General features: G+C 41.6%; 1 protein-coding gene across 1 annotated transcript in view; it reads left to right on the forward strand.

The window, feature by feature from the left end:
* ESR1 (estrogen receptor 1) overlaps window positions 1–24,211 on the forward strand; it is a 271,465-nt gene that overhangs the window by 127,235 nt on the left and 120,019 nt on the right. The window contains exon 3 of the mRNA XM_015426166.1: window positions 22,990–23,180. Coding sequence (XP_015281652.1) covers window positions 22,990–23,180 — 191 coding nt within the window. The remainder of the gene's footprint in view (window positions 1–22,989; window positions 23,181–24,211) is intronic.

Consider the following 24,211-nt stretch of genomic DNA (forward strand, 5'->3'; position numbering starts at 1 on the left):
TGATGGCTGTCAAGAGTCAGTTATTCCAATCCTCCACTAGCTCATCTAACGAGGCACCAGGGGGCAATGAATCCCGGAGAGCCATCTGAAGCTGTTCTGGGTCCATCTGGCTCCATGGGTGAGCTAAAATTGGCTCACCGCCCAAACAGGGTTGGGGTGACATGTTCACTCGGGCCCTCAGGGCATAGTGGTCCGACCATGGAACTGCCGTAGCAGTAATCCGGTCCACTGTAATCCCAGCCGCAAAAATCAAATCGAGCGTGTGACTGGCCTGATGAGTGGGAGCTGTTACATATTGGGAGAGTCCCAGCACCGCCATGGACGAGGCTAGGTCCATCGATCGGGAGGAGGCCGCATCGTCGGCGTGGACATTGAAGTCCCCCAGAACCAACAGCCTGGGGTATTCCAATGCCCATCCTGACATGGCCTCCACCAGGGATGGCAGGCTGTTCGCCGATGCGTTGGGCGGACGGTACACTAGCCAGACGGTACACTAGCCAGCCAGAACCTATGCAGCAATGCACCCTCTAAGCTGTGGAGTCTTGTGAGCAAAAATTCTACTTTGTGAGCTACTGGCATTAAAGTTGTGAGTGAGCGATTTGGCTGCTGCAGAAATTAGTTTGCTCTGGAGCCATCCTTCCTGAGCCGAGACAAAAATGTGTGAGCCGGAGGCTAAAAAACTGTGAGCTAGCTCACACTAACTCAGCTTAGAGTGAACACTGCTATGCAGGTAAATATTACACGCCCATTCATAAATTTCAAGGTACTTCAGTTGTTCACATTAAATAGATTATATTTTGGTGGTTAACTGCTATAGTGCCAACATAAAACGTATTACATATTTCAGATATGCAGCTTCCATTATTGCTACAGTACTTGGAGTGCAGTCTTTCAGGTTCTATCGCAGTTACTTAAAATGAAGTGGAATCTGGTTTATCTGGAAGAATTCTATATACTTCTATCTTCAGTCTGTGTATTTATAGATGTATATGATTGCTCTCAAATAGCGTAACAAAACCTATAAAAATATGTTAGCAATTACATTCCGTGGAGGTGAAATGTGAAAACATTGACTTCTGCAAAACTGGTTTGGACCTTGTGTTTATGGGTTTCTGTAAATTGCTTTTGAATTCTGGATTTCCACTTGCCATTATTGTAGTTGAAAATGTCCTTTTCACAGCTGGGTACACACCTTTGTTGAGGAATTTTTCAAATAATTAAGTATTTTAAAAGCTGTTTGTACCCGGCCCTGCATGAGGTGAGGCAAGGCAAGGCAGAGAGGGGAGCCTTTCCAAGCCCTGCATGAGGCAAGGCAGGGCAGGGCAGAGGGTGGAGTCCAGTTGAGCTCCACTCTAGGCAAGACAAGGCAGAGTGTGGCACCCAGTTGAGCCCCATGTGAGACAAGGCAGAGTGCGATGTGCAGCCCAGCCAACCCCTGCACAAGGTGAGGAGGCACCCAGCTGAGACGAGGCCCACATCAGATGAGAGAAGCAGCGCCTGGCCTGCCTGAGACCCATCTGATGCAAGGAAAGCAGCACCCAGTCAATTGGTTAGGCAGGCTGCCTCTTCCTCCCTCTTCCCTTTTGAAAGGAGGGTCAGGGTCAGGCGGACTGCCTCTTCCTCTCTCCCTTCCTTCTTTGAGATAAAGCAACAGGAGGGGACCTTTCCTGGGAGCTTTAATTCCCAGTCATAAGAACGTAAGAAGAGCCCTGCTCGATCACACCACTAGTCTATCTTAATGCCTCTGAATGTGGAGGTTCCCCTCAGTCACCATGGCTAGTAGCCATTGATAGACTTATCCTCCATTAATCTAATTTTTTAAAGCTGTTTTTTTTCCTGTGGCTATCACTACTTCCTCTGACAGTGAATTCCTCATTTTAAACACTCTCTGTGTAAAGTAATATTTCCTTTTGTCTGTCCTGAATCTGCTGCCCACCAGCTTCATTGGATTCCCTCGAGTTCTAGTATTTTGGGATACCTTGTCAACTCCCTCCACCCCGTGAATAATTTTATAAACCTCTATGATGTCCCTCCTTAGTAATCTCTTTTCTAAACTGAAAACTCCCAGACTCTTCAGCCTTTCCTCATAGGGAAGGTGCTCCAACTCCCTAATGAACTTGGTTCTCCTCCTCTATACTTTTTCCAGCTCTGCGATGTCCTTTTGAGATACAGTGACCAGAACTGTAGACGGTATTCCAGTTGAGGCTGCACCATAGATCTATACAGAGGCATTACAATATTGGCCATTTTATTCTCAATCCCTTTCTTAATAATCCTTAACATAGAGTTTGCCTTTTTCACTGCTGCAGCCCACTAGGTTGACACTGTCATTGAGCTGTCCACTACAACCCCAAGTTCTTTCCCCCTCTCAGTCTCAGCAAGTTCAGACCTCATTAGCCTATACTTGCACTTGGCCACATTGAACCCCATTTGCCATGTTGACGCCCACTTGCCCATCCTTGACAGATCCCTTTGGAGTGCCTCACAATCCTCCCTGGTTTTCACCACCTTGAACAACTTCGTATCATCCGCAAATTTAGCCACTTCACTGCTTACTCCCAACTCCAAATCATTAATGAACAAGTTAAAAAGCAGTGGACCAAGTACTGATCCCTGTGGTACCCCACTGCTTACCACCCTCCCCTGAGAAAATTGCCCATTTATACTCACTCTCTGTTTTCTATTAATTAGCCAGTTTTTGATCCATAAAAGGACTTGTCCTTTTATCCCATGACTATTGAGCTTACTTAGGAGCCTTTGATGAGGAACTTTATCCAAAGCTTTCTGGAAGTCAAGGTAAACAATATCTATTGGATCCCCCTTGTCCACATGTTTGTTCACCCCCTCAAAGAACACTAACAGGTTAGTGAGACAAGATCTTCCCTTGCAGAACCCATGCTGAGTCTGCCTCAATAGTTTTTGTTCATCTATGTGCCTACTAATTCTTTCCTTGTCACCAGAGTTCCCTCTAAGTTACACTAGGGGGTGCTGACACACAAAGTTTTAGCTGGTAGCTCAGGATTTTTTGCTTCAGCTCACAAGTAAACTGAGAATACATTTTCCCTTCCTTTGGAAACAATGGAGGATGGGGACACCTCCTTCTGAGGCCCTTAGAATTGGACTCCCTGATCCAATTTCTTTGAAACTTGGGGGCTTTTTTGAGGAGAGGCACCAGCAGCTATGCTGCAAATTTGATGCATCTACCTCAAAAATCAGTTCCCCTTCAGAGCCCCAGATACCCCCGGATCAATTCTCCATTATAGTGTATGGGGCCCATTGACTATAATGGTCCCCATAGGCTATAATGGAGCCAGAAAAATAATTTTTTTCACAACCCTGTTATGCTTTTCAGTATGATTTGTAAGTTGCCTTGAGTCACAGGAAAAGTGGGATATACATATTTGAATAAATAAGTAGTTTGGGCAGGTTGATAACATTTAAGCAACTTCTTGTTTGTTAGGTTAGGTAGGGTTCTGACAGTGATTGTTTCACCTCTGTTATACTTGACCTGTAACTTGTCATCTTTCATTAAAAAAAACCCCAAAGTAGACTGCAAGAGGTACCCAAGTGCTGGTATGTTTTCTAAGGCTCAGCGCAGGGTGACAGTCTGAGGCCATGTCTACCAGTATAGTGGACTGGGGCACGTAGACCTGTTCTCTGGAGGCCAGGTCAACTAATATAGTGGAAAGGGGCAGGTAGACATGTTCTCTGGAGGCCTCGTCTACCCCCATAGAGGACAACATTTTCTGTAATGAAATTTAACTTGATTGTTTTCTCTTATAATGTTTAAATTATTCTTAAAATATAGTTTAAAAGAATTCATTCTGAGATTTTTACAAGGTTATGGAAATAATCTGAAAAACTAATTTAGGCAATAGTCAAATATATACTCACGACTTTAATGCTACTAGCTTTTTTTGCTTACGAGGTAGAATTTTTGCTCACAATACTCTGGAGTTTAGAGGGAACATTGCGCTACCTTTGTTTTTCTTCACACATGTACTGTAACAGAATGTCATCATACCAACAGTATTACTCCAGCCCTCTTGTAGCTTTTCCTCTCTATTCCTTTTCAAGCAATTGGAATAAAAAATGTCCACACTACTCCTGTTATACCTCCACCACAGAAAACGCTGGGAAATTTGGTTTTAACAAATGAAAACTGTAAAGCTCTTTGCAGTATGAGTTCCACGTGTCTGGGTTTTCTATTCTTTTTTTTTAACATCCCACATGTTTAGACCAGTTATGAAAGAGATAAAAAGGGAGGCAGAGAAGGGGGCCTTTGTAGCATAAGTCTTGAAGCTGTAAGCTATGCAGTGTTGCCACCAGGGGCGTGTGCTCGGAATATACCGAGTTGAATAAATACCTCAAAATACCTTATCAATATTTTCCAGGTATTTATTCAGCTACCAAAATAGCTGCACCTGAATAAAAGCTGCAGTCTCTTTAAATGCCTTCTGAGTTCACTTGCTGAGTTGTGCTGTGACGGTGGCATGACTCAGCGAGTGAACGCAGCAATGTCTGTTCACATTGTATATAAAATAGAGAAGTAAAATAGATCAGTATTGGAGCTGTGGGAAATACTCTGTCCTAGTTTTTCTGCTATCAGGCACCCCTTAGAATTCATCCAATGTTTTTGTGACATTCAGCTGACTTCTAATTATGCTACTGAAGTTTGAGTGTGAGACTCAAAAAATGAAATGTCCATGCTTGAAAAGCTGACACCACTTTTGAGTTGGAGGCAGGCATAAAAAGAGACCTGCTGTATCAGACCAGTGGTCCATCTAAGCCAGTATCTTGTTTCACACAGTGGCCAGCTAGTTGCCCTAGAGTGCCAACAAACAGGGCATAGAGGCCAAGGCCCTCCCCTGATGTTCTGGCACTGAGTTTATATATATAATGAAAATCAACCTCAGAGACAGCAATCAAGATCAGAAATAGAGTTTGGGGGGAGGGTCCAAGAAGGTCCATTTGTTCTATCCCTTCAAAATTTTGTGGATGAAAAGATATAGGACTCATAATTTTAAAAATTATATATGCAGTAATTTGTAATACTTTCTCATTGTTATATTTCTTCTTCATTCTAGTATTGTTCTTATATTATGTACCTGATTGTGTGAAGTAGATGCTCATTATTTAGATATTGAATTGATAAGTGAACAGGTATAACCTGGCAAAAGTCTAGTGTTCTATCGATTTCTTGAGATTATTGTTTTCATGAGTTGCAGCATGCACTGCAACTCTAGGGCAGTATACAGATTTTTTTTTAGTAATGCCACCTTTGTCATAGGGTTCTTTACTCCATGTGATAAGAGATAATAAGTCAAAAGGGCTGATTACATGTAAATTACTCATAGGAATTCCTGTCCTTTGGATGGGGACTTTGTTATAAAATTTTGCGTAGACTGCAGACTATGGTTGCCAACCTCCAGATGGTGGCTGGAGAGCTCCTGCTATTACAGCTGATCTCCAGGTGACAGGGATCAGTTCACCTTGAGAAAATGGCTTCTTTGGAAGGTGGACTCTATGGCATGAATACCCCATTGAAGTCCCTCCCCTCCCCAAACCCTGCCCTCCTCAGGCTCCACCTCCAAAATCTCCAGGTATTTCCCAACCCAGAGCTGGCAAACCTACCGCAGACTCAGTAACAGTAAAAAAAAAAATACTTTAAAGTTTTCCAGCCCACACATCTGTGAGTATTTGTCTCTCTACCATCTCCTCAACTTAATTGCTAGCTTCGACTAACAAAATACCGTTTGAGTGAATGAAAGGTAATGTTAGAAGAAGCCTGAGGAATTCAATGGCTATAGTGATGTTGGGCCCTGACCTGGATAGCCCAGGCTATCCTGATCTCATCAGATCTGGGAAGCTAAGCGGGGTTGACCCTAGTTCATACTTGGATTGGATGAGAGACCACCAAGGAAGTCCAGGGTCACAATGCAAAGGCAGGCAACGTCTCTTGCATTGAAATCTCTACAGAGTTGCCATAAGTCGGCTGCAACTTGGTGGTACTTTCTACTTGCTATACTGAGTTGGCTGCAACCTAGATTCAAAATCTAACTGGGTGGAATAAGTCTATCTAAGTTAAGCAAGATGAACCTATCTCAGGGGGAAAAGATGAATTTGAATAAAATGATACAAGAGAGTGTCACACAAGCAGTCTCTCAAGCAGTAAAAATAACGGTGGAAAATACTTTACCATCTCTGATAAAGAAAGAAATAGAACCTATAAGGATAAAAATGGAGGAAATAACTACACAAATTAAAACAGAGACAGAAGTAATTAAGAAACAGATATTATAAAACAATCAAGAAATCGAGAAACTGACCTCCTCTCATGTAAGATTTAAGGAAAAATTAAGGGACCTAGATCTAGACATGCAAGAAATAAAAAAGTAAAAATGAAAGAATTGAGGAAACCCTCATTAATCTAGAAATGGACAAGGCTGCTCTAACTCAGACTCTAAACTGGGGACGGCAGCCCCAAAGACAAGCTAACATTTGAGAAAGAAAAAGGACAAAAGATGAGATGTTATTGCACTCTGAAATCTCTTACAATGTTTTGTTATAATTACTTCTTATTTTGCTCTTTATGAAGTCAGATACGGTGGAGTTTAAATCTTTAAAGGTAAAGGTTCCCTTGCTCGAAAGCCAGTCGAATCCGACTCTAGGGTTGCGGTGCTCATCTCCGTTTCAAAGCCGAAGAGCCAGCGCTGTCCGAAGACATTTCCGTGGTCATGTGGCTGGCATGACTAAACACCAAGGCGCACAGAACGCGGTTACCTTCCCACTGAAGTGGTACCTATTTATCTACTTGCAATTTCTTGCTTTCGAATTGCTAGGTTGGTAGGAGCTGGAACTAGAGACGGGAGCTCACTCCGTTATGCGGCACACTTGGGTCTCGAACTGCTGAACTACCGACCTTCCACAGCCTGCATTTCAGCGTCTTAACCATTTGAGCCACTGCAGCTCCTTAAATCTTTACTTTAGTTTAAATAGATTATTTAGATGACCACATTCAATGAACTTGAATTGAACGTTGAGCTAAAAGCTAACTTGTTAAGCAGTATGTATGACCACCATCTCTTGGGTTTTTAGTGGGTTTTCTTTACTTTCTCCTATAGTTTGTAGATCCCCTTCCTAATTTCATTGTAGTTTATAGAAAATGCAATAAAAATCCCCTACGGGGGCAAAAGAAGAAGAAGAAGGAATTAAATAAACATATGGAGCAGAGGTCCATCAGTGGCTATTAGCCACAAGGTATAGATAGGAAGATAGATAGGTATAGAAAGGCGGGAGCTTGTCCATGGGGTTGCGAAGAGTCGGACTCTACTGTGCGACTGAACAACAACAACAACTAGATAGGAACTCTCAGTCTGGGACACTGAGATGCACTGTATTCTTGGTGCTGGGGGGGCAACAGTGGGAGGGCTTCTAGTGTCCTGGCCCCACTGCTGGACCTCCTGATGGCACCTGGTATTTTTGGCCACTGTGTGACAGAGTGTTCAACTAGATGGGCCATTGGCCTGATCCAACATTGGCTTCACTTATGTTCTTATGTTCTTAGAAGGGTGAAACTCTGCTTAGGATGGCACTGGAAAGAAACACAGTATAACAGTAACATGGAGAGTGGGCTGTTTACTAGGAAAAATGAAGAGTTCTTGGGAATAAAAATTAGGTATTTGGTGACTTCCCTTTCAAACTGTATGTAGATGGGGAGCGGGGGGGGGGGAGAAGGATGGAAAGAAAGCCAATAGATGGGGGGGAGAGGTGCAAAGAAAGCAACTTTAACTTTAAATGTGTCCTCCAAGCCCCCCATGCTGGCTGGCTTGGCTTGGAGAAGGGATTTAAAGAGACAGATGCTTTCTCCAAGCTAGCCAGTGGGGGAGGAGGGCTTTGAGCAAGCATTTAAAGATTTCTTTCTTTCTCTGCTCCCCCCCCCACCTCAAGCCTACTCAGGGAGGGGAACACTAGCTGGGGAAGGGAAGACCGATTGGGGAGGCATGCCTCCCCTTCACTTCCCCAGCCGCCCTGCTGGGAGCCACACAATATGTGTGAAAAAGCCACATGTGGCTCCTGAGCCACAGTTTGGCCACACCTGCACTAGCCGATGGCATGATGTCACTTCTAGGAAAACCTGAAAGTGATATCCCACCTCTCTAGGAATTGGCTGAAACTCTGTGGTAAAACCATAGAGCTTTTGGCAAAGGACAGGTGTCACTTCTGGCTTTTTTCTGGAAGTGACATCAGTCCTCTCCAGAAATCCCTGAAAACTGTATGGTTTTACCATAGAGTTTTGCCAGTTCTTATAGAGGTGTGACATGTCACATCACTGACCATTGCCACCCTCATTTCCTCGCCCGATGCCTTGGTCAGCTGCTGCTGGTTCCATGGTGGCCACTGCTGTCAGGAGAGACTGAGTTGTGTGGGTAGTAAGTTTCAGGAAGCTACTGCTGGGCCTGTCTCCAGGCTGTCCTCCTCCATCAGGAGACATGACAGAGTAGAGGGTGGCAACACATTTTCCTGGGCTCTCTTGGCCTCCTAGTCTACCCCCTGGCTTTACTTTTCAGAAACCAAGGCCTGGAAGGCTTAGCAATATTGTTGTGATTGTATAGCAACCCCCAACAGCCACTGAATGTTCAGTGGGCATTCTTTTTTTAATGAAACATGAAACTTCCTTCAGGGTTTTAGAGAACTGCCCCCATTGTGTTCCTAGTTGGCTCTGCCAATCGTATCCTGTATGGCATAGTTTGGAAATAGATATAAGAAAATAAAGAGCCCCTCAGTCACAGGAAATAAAAAAATAAAACTAAGGCCGAAGAGCGACTGCAAGATTAACAGATTCCCCTGACAAAGCCTGTTGGCAAAACATGTAGGGATTTTTTTTTTGAAATTTAACTGAGTAATAAAATATATTTTTACCTGATATTGCACCATCAGCCTTGGCCATATTTTTATCTCTTGGAAATAGATACATTCATTGAGTTGAACAATTTACTTAGAATTTGCATACAATCAAAACTGTCTAAACAATTGGACCTCCAGACAATAGATGTCAGTTGCCTTGGAGACAATAGCTACTTTGGAGGGTGGACTGTATTGCCCTGAGGACAGTCCACCCCAGTTGACCGTTGTGCCAGGGTGGGGGTCCCTGCCTTCCCTAGGCTCCACTCCCCCAATCTCCAGGTATTTCCCCACTAGGAGCTGGCAGCCCTGTCCAGTGCTTAGGTCTACTTAACACTTAAAACAGACAATTGTGATTCTTTGAACTGAAGCCTGGGGTGGACTACAGTTCAGAATAAGAAAAAAAAAATCCAGGTGATCAAGGGAAATCAAGAGGCCATGTAACTTACTCTTGGTATTCTGGCACATGTCGTTGTCGTCGTTCAGTCGCACAGTCGAGTCTGACTCTTTGCGACCCCATGGACCACATCACGCCAGGCCCTCCTGTCTTCCACCATCTTCTGGAGTTTGCTCAATTTCATATTCATTGCATCGGTAACACTGTCTAACCATCTCATCCTTTGCCGTCCCCGTCTTCTTTGACCTTCAATCTTTCCCAGCATCAGGGTCTTCTCCAGTGAGTGCTCCCTTCTCATTGGGTGGCCAAAGTATTTGAGCTTCAGCTTCAGTATCTGGCCTTCCAGGGAACAGTCAGGGTTGATTTCTTTTAGGATTGACTGATTCAATCTCCTTGCAGTCCAAAGGACTCTCAAGAGTCTTCTCCAGCACCATAATCCAAAAGCATCTATTCTTCAGTGCTTGGCCTTCCTTATAGTCCAACTCTCGTAGCCATCCATTACTACTGGGAATACTATTGCTTTGACCATATGGACTTTTGTTGGCAGGGTGATGTCTCTACTTTTTATTATGCTGTCAAGGTTTGCCATCGCTTTCCTCCCAAGGAGCAGGCATCTTTTAATTCCATGGCTGCAGTCACCGTCTGCAGTGATCTTGGATCCCAGGAACATGAAGTCTGTCACTGCTTCCATGACTTCCCCTTCTATTTGTCAAGGAGTGATGGGGCTGGATGCCATGATCTTAAATTTTTTGATGTTGAGCTTCAAGCCCACTTTTGCGCTCTCCTCTTTTACACTGAGCAAGAGGCTCTTGAGGTCCTCTTCACTTTCTGCCATTACAATGGTATCATCTGCATATCTGAGGTTGTTGATCTTTTTCCCAGCAATCTTAATTTTGATTTGTGATTCATCCAGGCCGGCATTTCGCATGATGTACTCTGCATATAATGATGTACTCACATGATGTACTCTGCAAGGTAACAATATACATCCTTGTCATACTCCTTTTCCTATGCTAAACCAATTCGTTGTTCCATATCCTGTTCTAACTGCCGCTTCCTGACCCTTATACAGGTTTCTCAGGAGGCATGTGAGGTGGTCTGGTACTCCCATCTCTTTAAAGACTTGCCATAGTTTGTTGTGATCCACACAATCAAAGGCTCTAGCGTAGTCAATGAAGCATAAATGAATGTTTTTCTGGTACTCCCTTGCTTTCTCCATAATCCATAATTCTGGCACATAGCCTGGGGAAAAAATGGCCAAGCTGTTTTTTCCTATATACAACAGCTTTTCTTGTAGTTATACACCTCTATGGCTATAATCCCATTCGAAGGGTTGCCAACCTCCAGGCAGGGCCTAAAAATCTCCCAGAATTACAACTGATCTCCAGACCTTGGAGAAAATGGCTGCTTTGGAGGTGGGGCTCTATGTTATTATACCCTGCAGAGGTCCCTCTCTTCCCAAACCCCACCCTCCGCAGGTTCTACCCCCAAATCTCTAGGAATTTCCCAACCTGTATTTGGCAACCTTACATTTTATTAGAAGAAATGCTCTGCAGCCATACTCAACTACTCAATATCCTAGATGTACAATATGATTTAAATGGGTGTTTATTAAAAAAAAGTTCAGAAAATTTTGACTGATTGTACAGACTATTAACAAACTATCAGCTTTACAAAGGTAGTACCTGTAATACTACAATATTTGGTGGGCATAATTTAATTTGTGTAGATATTGGAAGACTGGATTAACAGTCTTCTATGTATAGTGGCAAATTTTCAGTATCCCCATTTATTGATGACTGTGAGACTCATAATAAAATTGTTAATATTCCAACCTACTTTAATACTCCCTGAGTTTGAGATTGAGTTATATGTCAGGCAGAATTTACACTGCACAGCTCTGTAGAATCAAAGTAGCAGTGCTAGCAGGGCCTGGGAGATTGCCTTTAGTGAGTGGTATCAATTCAAACACATAATTATCCTCCTCCAGGTAATCCAGGTGGCGCCTCATAACTGAAAATAGTTTCTGTGCTTGAGTGCTGTTAATTAGACCTTTACATGGCAGCCAGGTTTGATACAAAGAATCTAATTTTGCCAAAGTGTCCCTTCTTTCTTTTCCCTGGTTAGTGTGCTCACCATAATCTGATCTCATAGAGTTAACCTGAAAGAATACTCTTAAATTGCAACAGTCCTCTTGAAGTTTGCTTTATTCTTCCCAATCTAAGTAGTTGGTTGGTTGTTATTTGATAAGCTTTTTACCTTGTACGCTCCTGCATCCCTAATCTCAAAGGCCCCAATATTTATTTTTGTAAGATTTCTGGAAAATTAACAGTAGGGTGACCGAGTGCAAAAGACACGACTCCTCTGTAGAACAAGTTATTGCATCCAATGGATGGATCCTTGTCCAGGATGGGACAAACTGTCCTTTGTGAAATTCTGGGCAGTCTCCTATTGCAGCCTGGAGAACATTTCATGACTTTTTCATTGGAGGAAGCCATCCGAATTGGAAAAAGGCTCCTTGGGTTGGAGGAAAGCTTCAAACCATGCTTAGTAGAATGAAGGCTACAGGCTTCTGTCTTCCATACGACTAACACAGTACTGAGGGGAATGTGAGATGTTTGGCTTTCCCAAAATAATCTAGTAAAGAGTGTACATTATCTTCATATTAAAACAGAGGTCAGGAAAGCCCCTCAACTGCTGAGCACAAGAAAAAGGCAAATACAAGGTTCAGAATTATTATGAAGAGTTTGAAAACAAAACAAAAGGTGTGCAGTGTCACTACCAAAATCTGTTGTGCTCCTGCCTTTAGGATACTGTGTATTTCTATCCCATCACTCTCAGATTCTCAAACTCAGGATCATCCAATTATATTGATTAGCTTTAGGTTTAGGACTAATAAAAACAAATACTTGTTCCGGAATTCCATTTCCCTAAAACGTTATGATGACTGCTGGCTTAGTCGTCTTCAGAAAGAGTAGATAAATTTGGCCCTGAAATCAGTGCCTAAAGAGAGCTGGTATCTCTTCACTTGTAGATGAAAGGAAAGTAGGGAAATGTTTCACTATGAAAGGTAATTAATTAATTAAAACATTTGTCTGCCTTTCAACTTACATGAATCGGAATATTGTAGAGAAGAAGATCGTACATACAGATGTTTTACTTTGACCTTCTGAGGGCTCAGTTTGGCAACTTCAATAATGATCCTAGGCCCCTGTCACACGGGCAGGAAACTGCAGAGGAGAAGTGTGGCTGTTTGCCCCGGGGCAAACTAACATGCAGTAAAGCGATCAGACCTACTGTGGAGGTTCTGTGGAGGTACTGTGGAGGTTCCATGGCAAGGGAGAGGTGCCGATCACAACACACGCCTGCGCGCAATGAAGAAGCGCGCGGCGCGGCGAACTGGTTTTCTTTTTTTGTGTACACTACGAATGCGCATGCTCCGGTGGGTGCGTGTGCGCATCCACGGAGACGTGGGGGGAAAAAAACCCTTTTCCGCAAGGGGACATGGGCGGGCGCCGGATACCACCGGAAACGCGATCAGACGCCTGCCCTTGCCCCGCAGTTTCTGGAAACTAGTACCTCCAAGGTACTAGTTTTTTACTGCGCTTTTTCGGCAGGAAGCCTCAGTTGTGCCACGGAAGCGCTACGCTTCCCAGATGTGCTGGTGAGATCGTGACCGGAAACTCCGCTTGTCTTCCGTATCTCTTGCGTGGCTAATGTTGCGTGTGACCGCAGCCCTAGTTTCTTTTGACTTTGAAGGACAGATTGCATCCTGGCACCCCTTTTTAACTTTAAAAGATGCAGCAAAAAGGGTAAAAAAAGTTACATAATCAGTAATAAAAACTGATTAGTCAGATTAGTCAGTATTGTGGTTTGTCTGGAACCATTTATTAGGAAAGATCTGTGTGCTGTGATTTCTACTGCATACCCCTTTAAGCAGGGGTAGAGACTTGATTTTATATCTTCCTTCATTGTATGTGTGATGTCACTAGGCACAAGAGACTGACAGGTGAAAATCTCTTCTTCCCTTTCTGTGTGTGGTGTAATTAATAATAATTTGTGGATAATCCAGAAACAGCCTATTTTACCATAACGTGGTCAAAGTGTTAAACTGTGCACCCTGATTTCTAACTGAAATACTTTGATACCACACTCTTCTGGCTTGATTCAAATATCACCATTTCAGTTTCATTTCTCCCCTGTGAGAAACAAATCTGAGAATCTTTATTTCTGCACTTTCCTGATATTGACACTTGGCTCTTAAAATCAACACATTTCAATGTTTAGTGTGAATTGTGTATAAATGGCATATAATGTGTATGTAGCATAAAATGGCATATGCATGGTATGAGAATGTTATAAAATAATTTTTTAAAACTTAGTTGCATTAGATATGCAGTCAATCAATATGAAATAAAAATATTACATTCAATATGGCATTTAAGAGAATTTCAAATGATCATACTGGTTCTTGGGGTCAAGATGGATCCCTTGTGGGCCAAGCTTAGATATGTGTATAAACTTTGGAGAGTCTCTGTCCTTCTGCTAAAGACAAGTCAGTGATTCCTTCTCTGTAAATCATGCTAGAAATATAATTTTATAATTAAATTTTTAGGATAAAGTTTTGAGGTGCAAACATTTGGAATGTATATTTTCTAAGCCTATTTATTTCTCTTAGTAAAAACTGATTGTAATATTTGGCCAAATGCATTCTCAATCTATGTATTTAAACTTAGTTTCCAGTTTCTATTTTTCTACAATTGCCCTTTCTTTTGTTGCAATCATGCTTTATAAAGAGTGTCTTTCTGTTTTATAAAACGTTTGTGTCCAAATTATCTATTAGAGACATTTTAGTGTCATCGGGGAACCCATGTCTAATAACGCATGAATCCTCTTTGAATGGCAGGCAGATCTCACAGTAAATGATTAATTCAACTCTATAAATATTTACACTGGTCCTAAGGGATAAGGTTTGATATATTTGTGAACATTAGTTCAGATCTGAAAAAGTTTGGTAAGTGTGGACAGAGGCTGCTTGTGTAACTGTGAGGTCAATGATTTTACCTCCCCCTTTCTCTCACAAGCATCTATTTTCTTGCTACAAGTCTGCAACTCAACATTCTGGCTGTGTTACAAAGGGCAAAAGTCCGTACCTTTCTCTTTGAAAATTGCTCTGTTAGGTTGTGTAGTTGAATAAGGCTCAGAATTAACTTACTCCCCACAGTTAACTGCTTGTTCCCCTGGACTGATCAGAAAGGGAGTTTTGCTTTCTATAGAAATTAAAATGCTGCATCGATTAAATGTGCACCTAAATTATAGTCTGCTGCTTTTCACTTTACAAGTCTTATTCTGTGTCAGGACACAAGCCTAAAATGAGTCTTGAATTGGTGACCTGATAGATGTTAAGCAGATATTTGGCCTGTGCATAACCTCCCGGTTCTGACAAAAGGATAGAACTGCAGAGAAAGCAGCCATAACAACCAAGGAAGTCTCCTTGTACAAAATAGCTCAGAATGGAACAGGTGATATTTCCTAATCCTTAGAAAAGCTTCTGGGTCGGGCTTGCTCACAGGTCTGAGTAACTAGGAGATTTGATGGTGCAGCTACACAGGAACTGGATCTCTGGGAGACCCAGGCTGGAATCCCTACTCATCTCAGGGAAACTTGCTGGGTAACCTTGGGCTAGTCACACACTCTTAGCCTAACCTACCTCACAGGGTTGTTGTAAGGATAAAATGGAGGAAAGGAGAACAATGTAAGCCACTTTGGGTCCCCACTGGGGAGAAAAGTGGGGTACAAATGTATTAAATAAAAACAAATAAATATTTCGTGGGGTGAGTACGTAAGATGTTTTTGCATCTGGAAATTATGGCTCACCCCAATCAGATCATCTTCATATGTTACATTGGAAGAATAGTAAAGAGAAGTACAAATCTTTTTTGTGGTTCCTCTTTCCCCTCTGTTGTAGTGTTGTAGCTGCCCAGATTGGATCAGCGGGCAAGACCTTTTCAGACACTACAATCTCATTTTACTGGGGGGAACCTCACATAAAGGAAGCACGGCCTGTCTATGATTCTCCTAATATTATCGTGTTGCTTGGTGCAGTCAGAGGTGAAATTCTTTCTGTTTTGCTCCTGGCTTCCAAATAGGTACTTCTCCTCAGTTCATTGCTCATCTACTACTTTGCCCCATGTTCTCACATTGCTTGTATTCTGTATATTTTCTGTCTGGTTCTAAAGAAGATTTTTTAAAATGGTAATATTCTATTATAATCTTCTGACGCCTTAGAGCCATCAGTTGCTTTCCAGTATTTATTTGGAAGCTGTAGCTGTAGGCAGAATAGCTTGCTGAAGCAGTGAAATTGGCTGGAAGCAGGAGTGGATGAAGTCAGAAGGGGATACTGAATACTACTGAACCACAAATTCTCAGTTTTGTTTGGGTTTGGTTTTATGAGTCATGCACAGACCTTTTTAGGTATGTGTTTTCAGTAATTTCGCTTAGAAACAGTCTTTTGTTCTATCACTTTGTCAGGAGCATGGAAAAGACTCATGCTTCTTAGTAATAAAACCTGTTCTTCAGATTTTCAGATGTCCTGTCTTGCTAGTTATTAGTGACAGTGTCACTCCAGTGTTACATTACTGCAGTACTGTCTCTACAAAAGGTTTATGTCTTGATACCAGACAAAGGAATCCCTCCAATGACAAATGGATTTGTTACTTATTAATTGGTCACTTTAGTAGACCAGGATCAAATGGCATGTATCCTTCATTGTCTGCACAGTCAGTGGACGAGATTCAAATTGGTAGTGTTGGTGAACAAATTGTTTATAGGTTGTGTTCTGGTTATTAAAGCGATTGATGGTTATATTCCTTTGATGTTTTATATTTATGGACTGTCTTCTAAAATGATACCCATCTATGTGTGCGTATGAAAATACAGTCCCATCAGCTACATCTGTATTTCTTTTTAGTTCAGGTTCATCTTCTAGTAGTTCAGTTTCAGAAACCTTTAATGGCATAAAGTGTAATAAAATGCAGAAATAGTCTTATGTAAATAAAAAAAAATGGGTATAATATTACTTCTCGGCCTTTTGGCTAAGAAGTGTAAACATTCTCTATATAAAACTCATCTTCTAGCATATCACCCTTTGAGTAAGTTATATGGGTGACCCATTCCAATAACATGTGTTCAAAGGTTTGGAATCATACCAAAGCCAATCAGTCAGAGACAAAAACTTACTTCTTAAATGAAAGAGATTGTGCATCTGATGATCACCAGAAAAGGTTGAATTAAAGGAAGGAAAAGCAATATAAGGATAGTATTTCAAGAGTTGAATTAGTTTGTGTGGTTTATGTTCTTAAGATTTATAATTGTGTAATCATTTGTGTAATGTTTTGCTAGGAGAAGCCTTGGTTATGTGGACAAAGAAATGGTAAGTAAGCCTAGAAGGAAAGGGCAAAAGAGACCAAAATTAGAAAGGAGTGAAAATCAGTAGAGGGAGAATGAAGTGCAATAATTTGAGAATTGAGCTGAGGTTAAAAACTAATCAGTACAGGCAATGAATAGATGCAGCAAATCAACAGGAAAGTTCTGAGGACATTTCTACAATCAAGACAGTGCTGCGTTTGCTTCTGGTTTGTTTGCTCTTCATAAGTTGTCAGGCTACTTTCTCTGCAAGTATTGAAATAAGAGTTCTGGCACCTTACAAATGTGAATCAGAGATTCTTTAGACATAAGAACATAAGAGAAGCCATGTTGGCCAAACCCCAGGTGCCATCAGGAGGTCCACCAGTGGTGCCAGAACTTCAGAAGCCCTCCCACTGTTGCCCTCAGCACCAGGAATACAGAGCATCACTGCCCTGGACGTAGTGTTCCATCTGTACTTTGTGGCTAATAGCCACTGATGGACCTCTGCTCCATATGTTTATCCAATCCCCTCTTGAAGCTGTCTATGCTTGTAGCCGTTGCCACTTCCTGCAGCAGTGAATTCACGTTAATTGCTCTTTGAGTGAAAAAGTACTTTCTTTTACTTGATCTAAACCTACTGCTCATTAATTTCATTGAGTTCTTGTATTGTGAGAAGGGGGGAAACCTCTATCATTTCACCCCTCAACTATTATTGCTCCACTTTGCACTTGCCCACGCTAAACCTTATTTGCCATGTTGACACCCACTTGCCCAGCCTTGACGGATTGCTCTGGAGCTGCTCACAGTCTTCCCTGGTTCTAACTGCCCTGAACAACTTAGTGTCATCCGCAAACCTAGCCACTTCACTGCTTACTCCCAACTCCAAATTATTAATGAACAAGTTAAAAAGCACCGGACCTAGTACCGAGCCTTGCGGTACACCATTGCTTACCACCTTCCACTGTGAAAACTTCCCATTTATACTTACTCCCTGTTTCCTGTTAATAATTGAGTTTTTAATCCACAAGAGGACTTGTCCTCTTATCCCATGACTGCTAAGTTTATTTAGGAGCTTTTGATGAAGAACCTTGTCAAAAGCTTTCTGGAAATCTAGGTAAACAACATCTGCTGGGTCACCCTTGTCCACATGTTTGCTCACTCCCTCAAAGAACTCTAAAAGTTTAGTGAGACAAGATCTTCCCTTACAGAATCCATGCCGGTTCTTCCTCAATAGCTTTTGTTAATCAATGTGCCTATTTAATTCTATCTTTAATAATGGATGCAACCAACTTACCTGGTATCGATATTGGACTGACTGACCTGTAATTTACCAGATCTCCTCTGGAGTCTTTTTAAAAGATGGGGTTTACCTTCTAGTTCTTGGGATGGAGTTTTAGTGATAGATTGCATATTTTTTGTCAGAAGACCCATGAGTTCACATTTGAGTTCTTTCAGAACGCTTGGATGTATGCCATCTGGGCCTGGTGGTTTGTCATTTTTTTATTTTTCCATCAGTCATAAGCATTGCTCCCTCTAAGCTGTGGAATCTTGTGAGCAAAAATTCTACTTTGTGAGCTACTGGCATTAAAGTTGTGAGCGAGCGTTTTGCCTACTGCATAAATTGGTTTGCTCTGGAGCCATCCTTCCTCAGCTAAGGCAAAAATGTGTGAGCCGGAGGGTAAAAAACTGTGAGCTAGCTCACATGAACTCAGCTTAGAGGGAATACTGGTCATAAGACCTCCTCTCGTGTCACCTCAATTTGGCTCAGGTATTTCAATACCTCTCCTGAAATCTGCAGTTCTGGAATGAGCAAGCATCTCCCACTTCCCACAGTAAAGACAGAGGAAAAAAACACACCATCCAGCTTCTCTGCCATTTCCCTATCATCCTTTAGTAACACTTTTACCCCATGGTCATCCAAGGGCCTCACTGTCTCCCTGGCTGTTTTTCTGCTTCTAATGTATTTGAAGAAATTTTTATTGTTGGTGGTATTGTTTTTTACAATATGTTCCTTATAGTCCCTTTTTGCCAGTCTGATCACCGACTGCATTTTATTTGCCACTGCCTGTGCTTCCTTTCATTTACCTCACTTTGACTAGCCTTCCACTTGTCAGCTATGCTGCCATATTGTTTATGGACTGAGGGGGCACCCGCCTGACCTGCGTACGACTGGGTGCCGCATTCCTTTCTCTGAATCGCTTCTCCTGTTATCTGTAACCTTGTACCATTGTCTAGTTGTAGTGTCTTCATATTAATCAACCATGTGACTGGTTTCGTTTCCCAGCTCAGCTGCATCGGTTATTCTTTCCTGCCCGCGGGAATCAGGCCGATTGGCCCGTGTGTGTGTGTGTGTGTGTGGGTGTTGTTTGAACTCTGTATATCTCAGTAAGCTTTCCCTTTTTACTGATTCCTAACAGTGCTTGTGTTCCTGATCAATAGTACTGACAATAAAGTATTTGCTTCTTGGAAGACTGTACTCCACTTGTTTGACTGTTGAACCTGATACCACTGCTTAAAGGAATCTTTCTTACCTTTTACTGCTTCTATTGCTTTGTTTGTTAACCATGCAGGCCTGCGGTGTACATTTTATCTGAGCTTCCAGGATTGTAGTTTTAAATAGTCTCCAAGCTTCCCAAAGGGATTTTACCCTCCTTATCTTTCTTTTCAGTTTCTTTTTCACAATCCCCTTCATTCAAGAGAAGTTATCCCTTCTAAAGTTAAATGTGGTTGTGTTGGTTTTTTGGGGCAACTCCCTATTTATATAAATGTTAAACTTCATAGCATTATGGTCACTGTTCCCAACTGGTGATATCACCAGGTCTTGAGCATTAATTAGAACCAAGTCCAGGATCACCTCCCCCCAGTAGGTTCAGGGACACAGGCATTGAGAATGTTTAGAAACCCAGTCTTTTTCTCCTGTCTTGAGCACATATTGACTCAATCAATGTGTGGGTAGTTAAAATCACCAATTATAACACAGTTATTTCGTCTAGCTGCTTTCCTTAATTATTTTGCTGTTTTTAAATCATCCTCTAACCTTTGATCTGCTGGGCAACAGCAACTCCCAGAGTTAAGCTTCCTTTTGGGATTAAACACAGTAATATGGACTATAGCCCTGGAATTATACTGGCCTGACACAAGTGCAGTACCACCACATCTTGGCACACATCTTGGCATCTTCACTGGTGAATCTTAAAGATAAGGTTGTGCATCTTCAAGATACAGCAGCATTGGGCTTAGGTCCAGTTCCCACAATACAAAGTCCTCATAGCCACATCCTGTGTTGGGATTTCTGAGCATCTCAGATACAATTTGGACCAGGACAATAGCGCACATGGACAAAGGGCTTCAGCCTTCCCTTCCTGCACCATTTTTCTGATGAAATGGACCATGAGAGCAGCTAGTTGTTGTTCAGGAAAATGTACATGTAATGTGTACAAATAAGTTTTCTGAAAGGGGCAAATAGCAGCACCCTAGATCCATTTCAGTTTGGGAAAACAGCAATGTGTGTGTGTGTGTGTACCATGGCCCCAGTCTGCATAGAGCTTGCATGCCAGGGAAGCACTGAACTTGTTTGTAGCCATCCTAAATTGTTCAGAGGCAGGGGTTAAAGTGGCACCTTTAATTGTGTATCTGAAGCACAGCTTACTGAACACATTAAAATATTTTTTTCTACAAATTATAATACATGCAATTTAGCAAAACATCAGTACCAATTTAATAACCAATAGCCTGGCAGGAATCCGGCCTATGGTGGTAGTTGACCATCTGGATGTAGAAAGAACACCGCCATTGTTTATTAATACCTATGTTTCTAGCACCTATGATTTTATATGTTGTGATTTTACTTAAATCTGTGTTTTAATATATCTCGCTGATTTTTAAAAATATATATATATATATTCTGTAAGCCGCCCTGAGCCTGCCTTGGTGGGGAGGGCAGGATATAACATAAATAAATAAATATGGATTAAACAGATTTTGTACACCCTAATTAAGGTAATACCCTGGTTAGCTAATCATATAATTTTAAATAGTTTAATTTCTTATTTGTGCATACTTCTTTAGGATGAAAAATGAAGCATATGTAAATCATAGTGTAATGATATAATTAAACATTTGTTTTTTAAAATTATAAACACTGTTCTAATTTTAGAAAAAACCCAGATAATTACTTGCATCACTGTATGTTCATAAAAGAAGAAATAACATTTGAGAAAGTCCAAGAAACAATTGTTACTATTATTTTCAAATTTATAGGGTTTTTTGCCCTCAGTGGCCCTCAAAGTGGGTGATAATATAATCATGATGAAAATGGTTCAGTTTGATTTATTGATCAACCAAATGATTTTATCCTCTCAATAAAATCATGAGAAACCAAGCCTGGATACTAAGCAGCCTGAGCAGCCCCCTAAAATTGTGCTCTTGTGGTTAGCAGACCTTCAGGACAGTGCGAGTGGAAACATAGGGTTGCCAAGTCCTTCCTTTCTGCTGGCGGGGGAGTTGGGAAAAACTTGTGTTCCATTCCTCTGCAGACAGAAATGTTGTTCCACTGACAGTACTACTGTTATACAGATGAAATAGCAGTTTAAGATCCAAGCCTATATACAACAGTTTGTGAAACAAAGTTCATTAATTTGCGCAATCTATGGACAATCCCATTTCTTTCTCTTAATTCCTTGCATTGCCTCCACATGCACCTTTTACAGTTTCATCTAGATATACAGTAGCAGTGGCTTAATAGTAAACAAATACTCATGACTTTCCAGTTCTCTGCTTATAACTTTTCTTACAGTCATTTATAACATTCTTCTTTATTCCTGCCAGTTTGTCCTGTAGATCTATAGTAGCAGAGCCCTATTTTAGGCAGCTGAACTTCAAGGAATGTTATCTAGCTGAAGGAGGCATAAAGGATTATGGACAGGCAGGGTGTTAACATGTGAATAATATCGGAAACTTTCCCAAAAAAAATGTTGGGTCTAAAGATCAGGAGATACTGAGGAATTCAGTTTAACATTTGGTGAAGAAAGCTGGGAGTGGGAGTTCATAAGGCAGTGGTCTGGGTATTTTGACCTTGAGGACTGTATTATTTATTTGTACCATATATAGCATCTCCTCTTCACTTTTTCCCCTCCTAAAAAGATAAAGAAGAAAAGGGAAAAGTAGAGAATAACACTTTGATTCTTAAAATACAACAATAGAAGTAATTTATTTAGGTCAAGGTCACAGGAGTCCAATTATCGTAGTGCTATCTGTTTAATAAATTACCTTTTTCTTTTGGCCACTGGATAATAATGGATAAAAGAACTGTTGTCTCTGGTCTTCTGGATCACACTGGAATGAAATGGTTTGGAATTAGGCTTGCCATATCCCCTGGGGGAGGTAGGGTTGCCAGCTTCAGGTTGGGAACCCCCTAGAGATTCAGGGGTGGAGCATGGGGAGGACAGGGAGTTCAGTAGGGCACAATGCCATAGAGTCCAAAGCGTCCATTTTCTCCAGGGGAACTGATCTCTGTATTCTGAAGATGGTCTGTAATTCTCAGGGATCCCCAGTTCCCACCTGGAGGGTAGCATCCCTATCTGGAATAGACTTGAATAACATCTATTCCAAGCCTCTACAGGGTGTTCCGTTGATTAATTTAGTATAATAGTAGAGTATTATACTGATAAATTCCAGAGTTATCAGGATGCATATAAGGACTTTTAAAAACAAAACCTGTGAACCATAGCTACATGGCATGACAGTGTAATTTGAAAGACAAAAATATGAGCTGCAGAATTCTTGAAAGGTCATATAGGCTATCTGAATGTACATTCTACTTTTAGTTCAGCTTAGTGTTTAATACTATACTCCTGGACAAATAACTTAGAAGACATGTGACTTTACTGGGATTGTAGGTCAAACTTAGATGTTATAAGATACATGGAACTCCATATCTCCTTACTGTCTTAAGGTAAACAACATGTGACGTGACATCATGCTGTGTATTCCCTACCCCAACCAGCCGGAACTGTGAGGTGTGGAGACAGACTGTGCAATCATATAATATCACTGATAGTCTGTCTTATGTGTTATAAGGAAGAGGATGTAAAGATACTATTAATGCCAGCAGACCTCTCTGTACCCTGTTCTCAACCCAGGGAAAAAGCACAACGGGGCCCCATCTGAATGTTCTCAAAATGTCAACAACTGGATTAGATATTGTCAGTTATGATATTTTATGTTTCAAGGAAGAGCCAGTATTTCAATGCTAGCGAGTTCACTCAATGTTCATTTTACAGGCCAGGCTCAGATAACAGACGTCACAGTGGCAGACAGCAGATGGCTTGCACCAGCGAGAAGGGAAGCTTGTCCATGGAATCCGCCAAGGAGACCCGCTTCTGTGCTGTGTGTAATGACTATGCGTCAGGCTACCATTACGGTGTTTGGTCCTGCGAGGGCTGCAAAGCCTTCTTCAAAAGAAGTATCCAAGGTAATCATGTGAAAGTTATCCAGTCTAATTCTCAGTCCCATAATTCAGGGGATGTATCATTCTAGAAAGACTAGATGTAAATTTGTAAAGATTTATGATTATGTATATGATAATCCTTAAGTACACGTCAAATGACTTTGTGGTAGCTAAATTGCTCTTCAAGAACAATACAAAAACTTGATTTTTAAAAAAAAATTGTCAAATCTTCCATGTTTTTGAATACATTTTTTTCCTTGTATGACAAATATGTAGTGCAGATAGTCTGTTTTAAAGGATGAGTGTTCAGGGGGAGGGCTGTGGCTCAGTGGCAGACCATCTGTTTTGCATGAAGAAGGTCCCAAGCACAATCCCCACCATTTCCAGTTAAAAGAATCAGGTAGTAATGATGAGCCAGACCTCAGCCTGGGACCCTGGAGAACCATTGCCAGAGTAGACAATGCTTAACTTGGTAGACCAATGGCCTAGCCCAGTATAAGGGGTGTGACAGTGAAGGCTCAGGGTGAGAGGAACATTTCCAGCATCTCACCTAGTTAGGCATTGAAAGACTCAAGCCATCTCCTCCTTACTCAGACTCTGACATTCATGTATTCCAGAATGTGTAAGTTCAGTCTGGGGTGTCCCCACCCTGTGTCCCTTATAACAGTCAACCATGATTTTCAGTTTCTCCTCAGTTCCTATGTGTGGTTCCTGATTTGGATAGTGACTGTGGTATGTGTGCAGGAGAGGGTTCAGCCTCACTGTTTTCCCAACCTCCTATAGCCTGTGGATGGGCTATTTAGCATATCACCCCCATCCAACTGTTTCAGGTAAAAAAAAAATGGTATAGGGAAAATGTTGAGGCCCTTTCTCCATGCATACCACAATAGTAATCCAAAACAGGCACAAGGTATGCTGGTTCTGAGGTGAACCTGCAATTGACACATGACTTTTATAGAAGATACAGATTGGGGGCCTCAGACCCCAGGTGTACTCTTTGATGTGTCCTGTCTCCCCAACACCCCCATTCCCTCCTACAATGCTGCACACTCTTT

This window comes from Gekko japonicus, unplaced genomic scaffold (assembly GCF_001447785.1).
Source record: "Gekko japonicus isolate JY-2015 unplaced genomic scaffold, Gekko_japonicus_V1.1 scaffold223, whole genome shotgun sequence".
NCBI lineage: Eukaryota > Metazoa > Chordata > Lepidosauria > Squamata > Gekkonidae > Gekko > Gekko japonicus.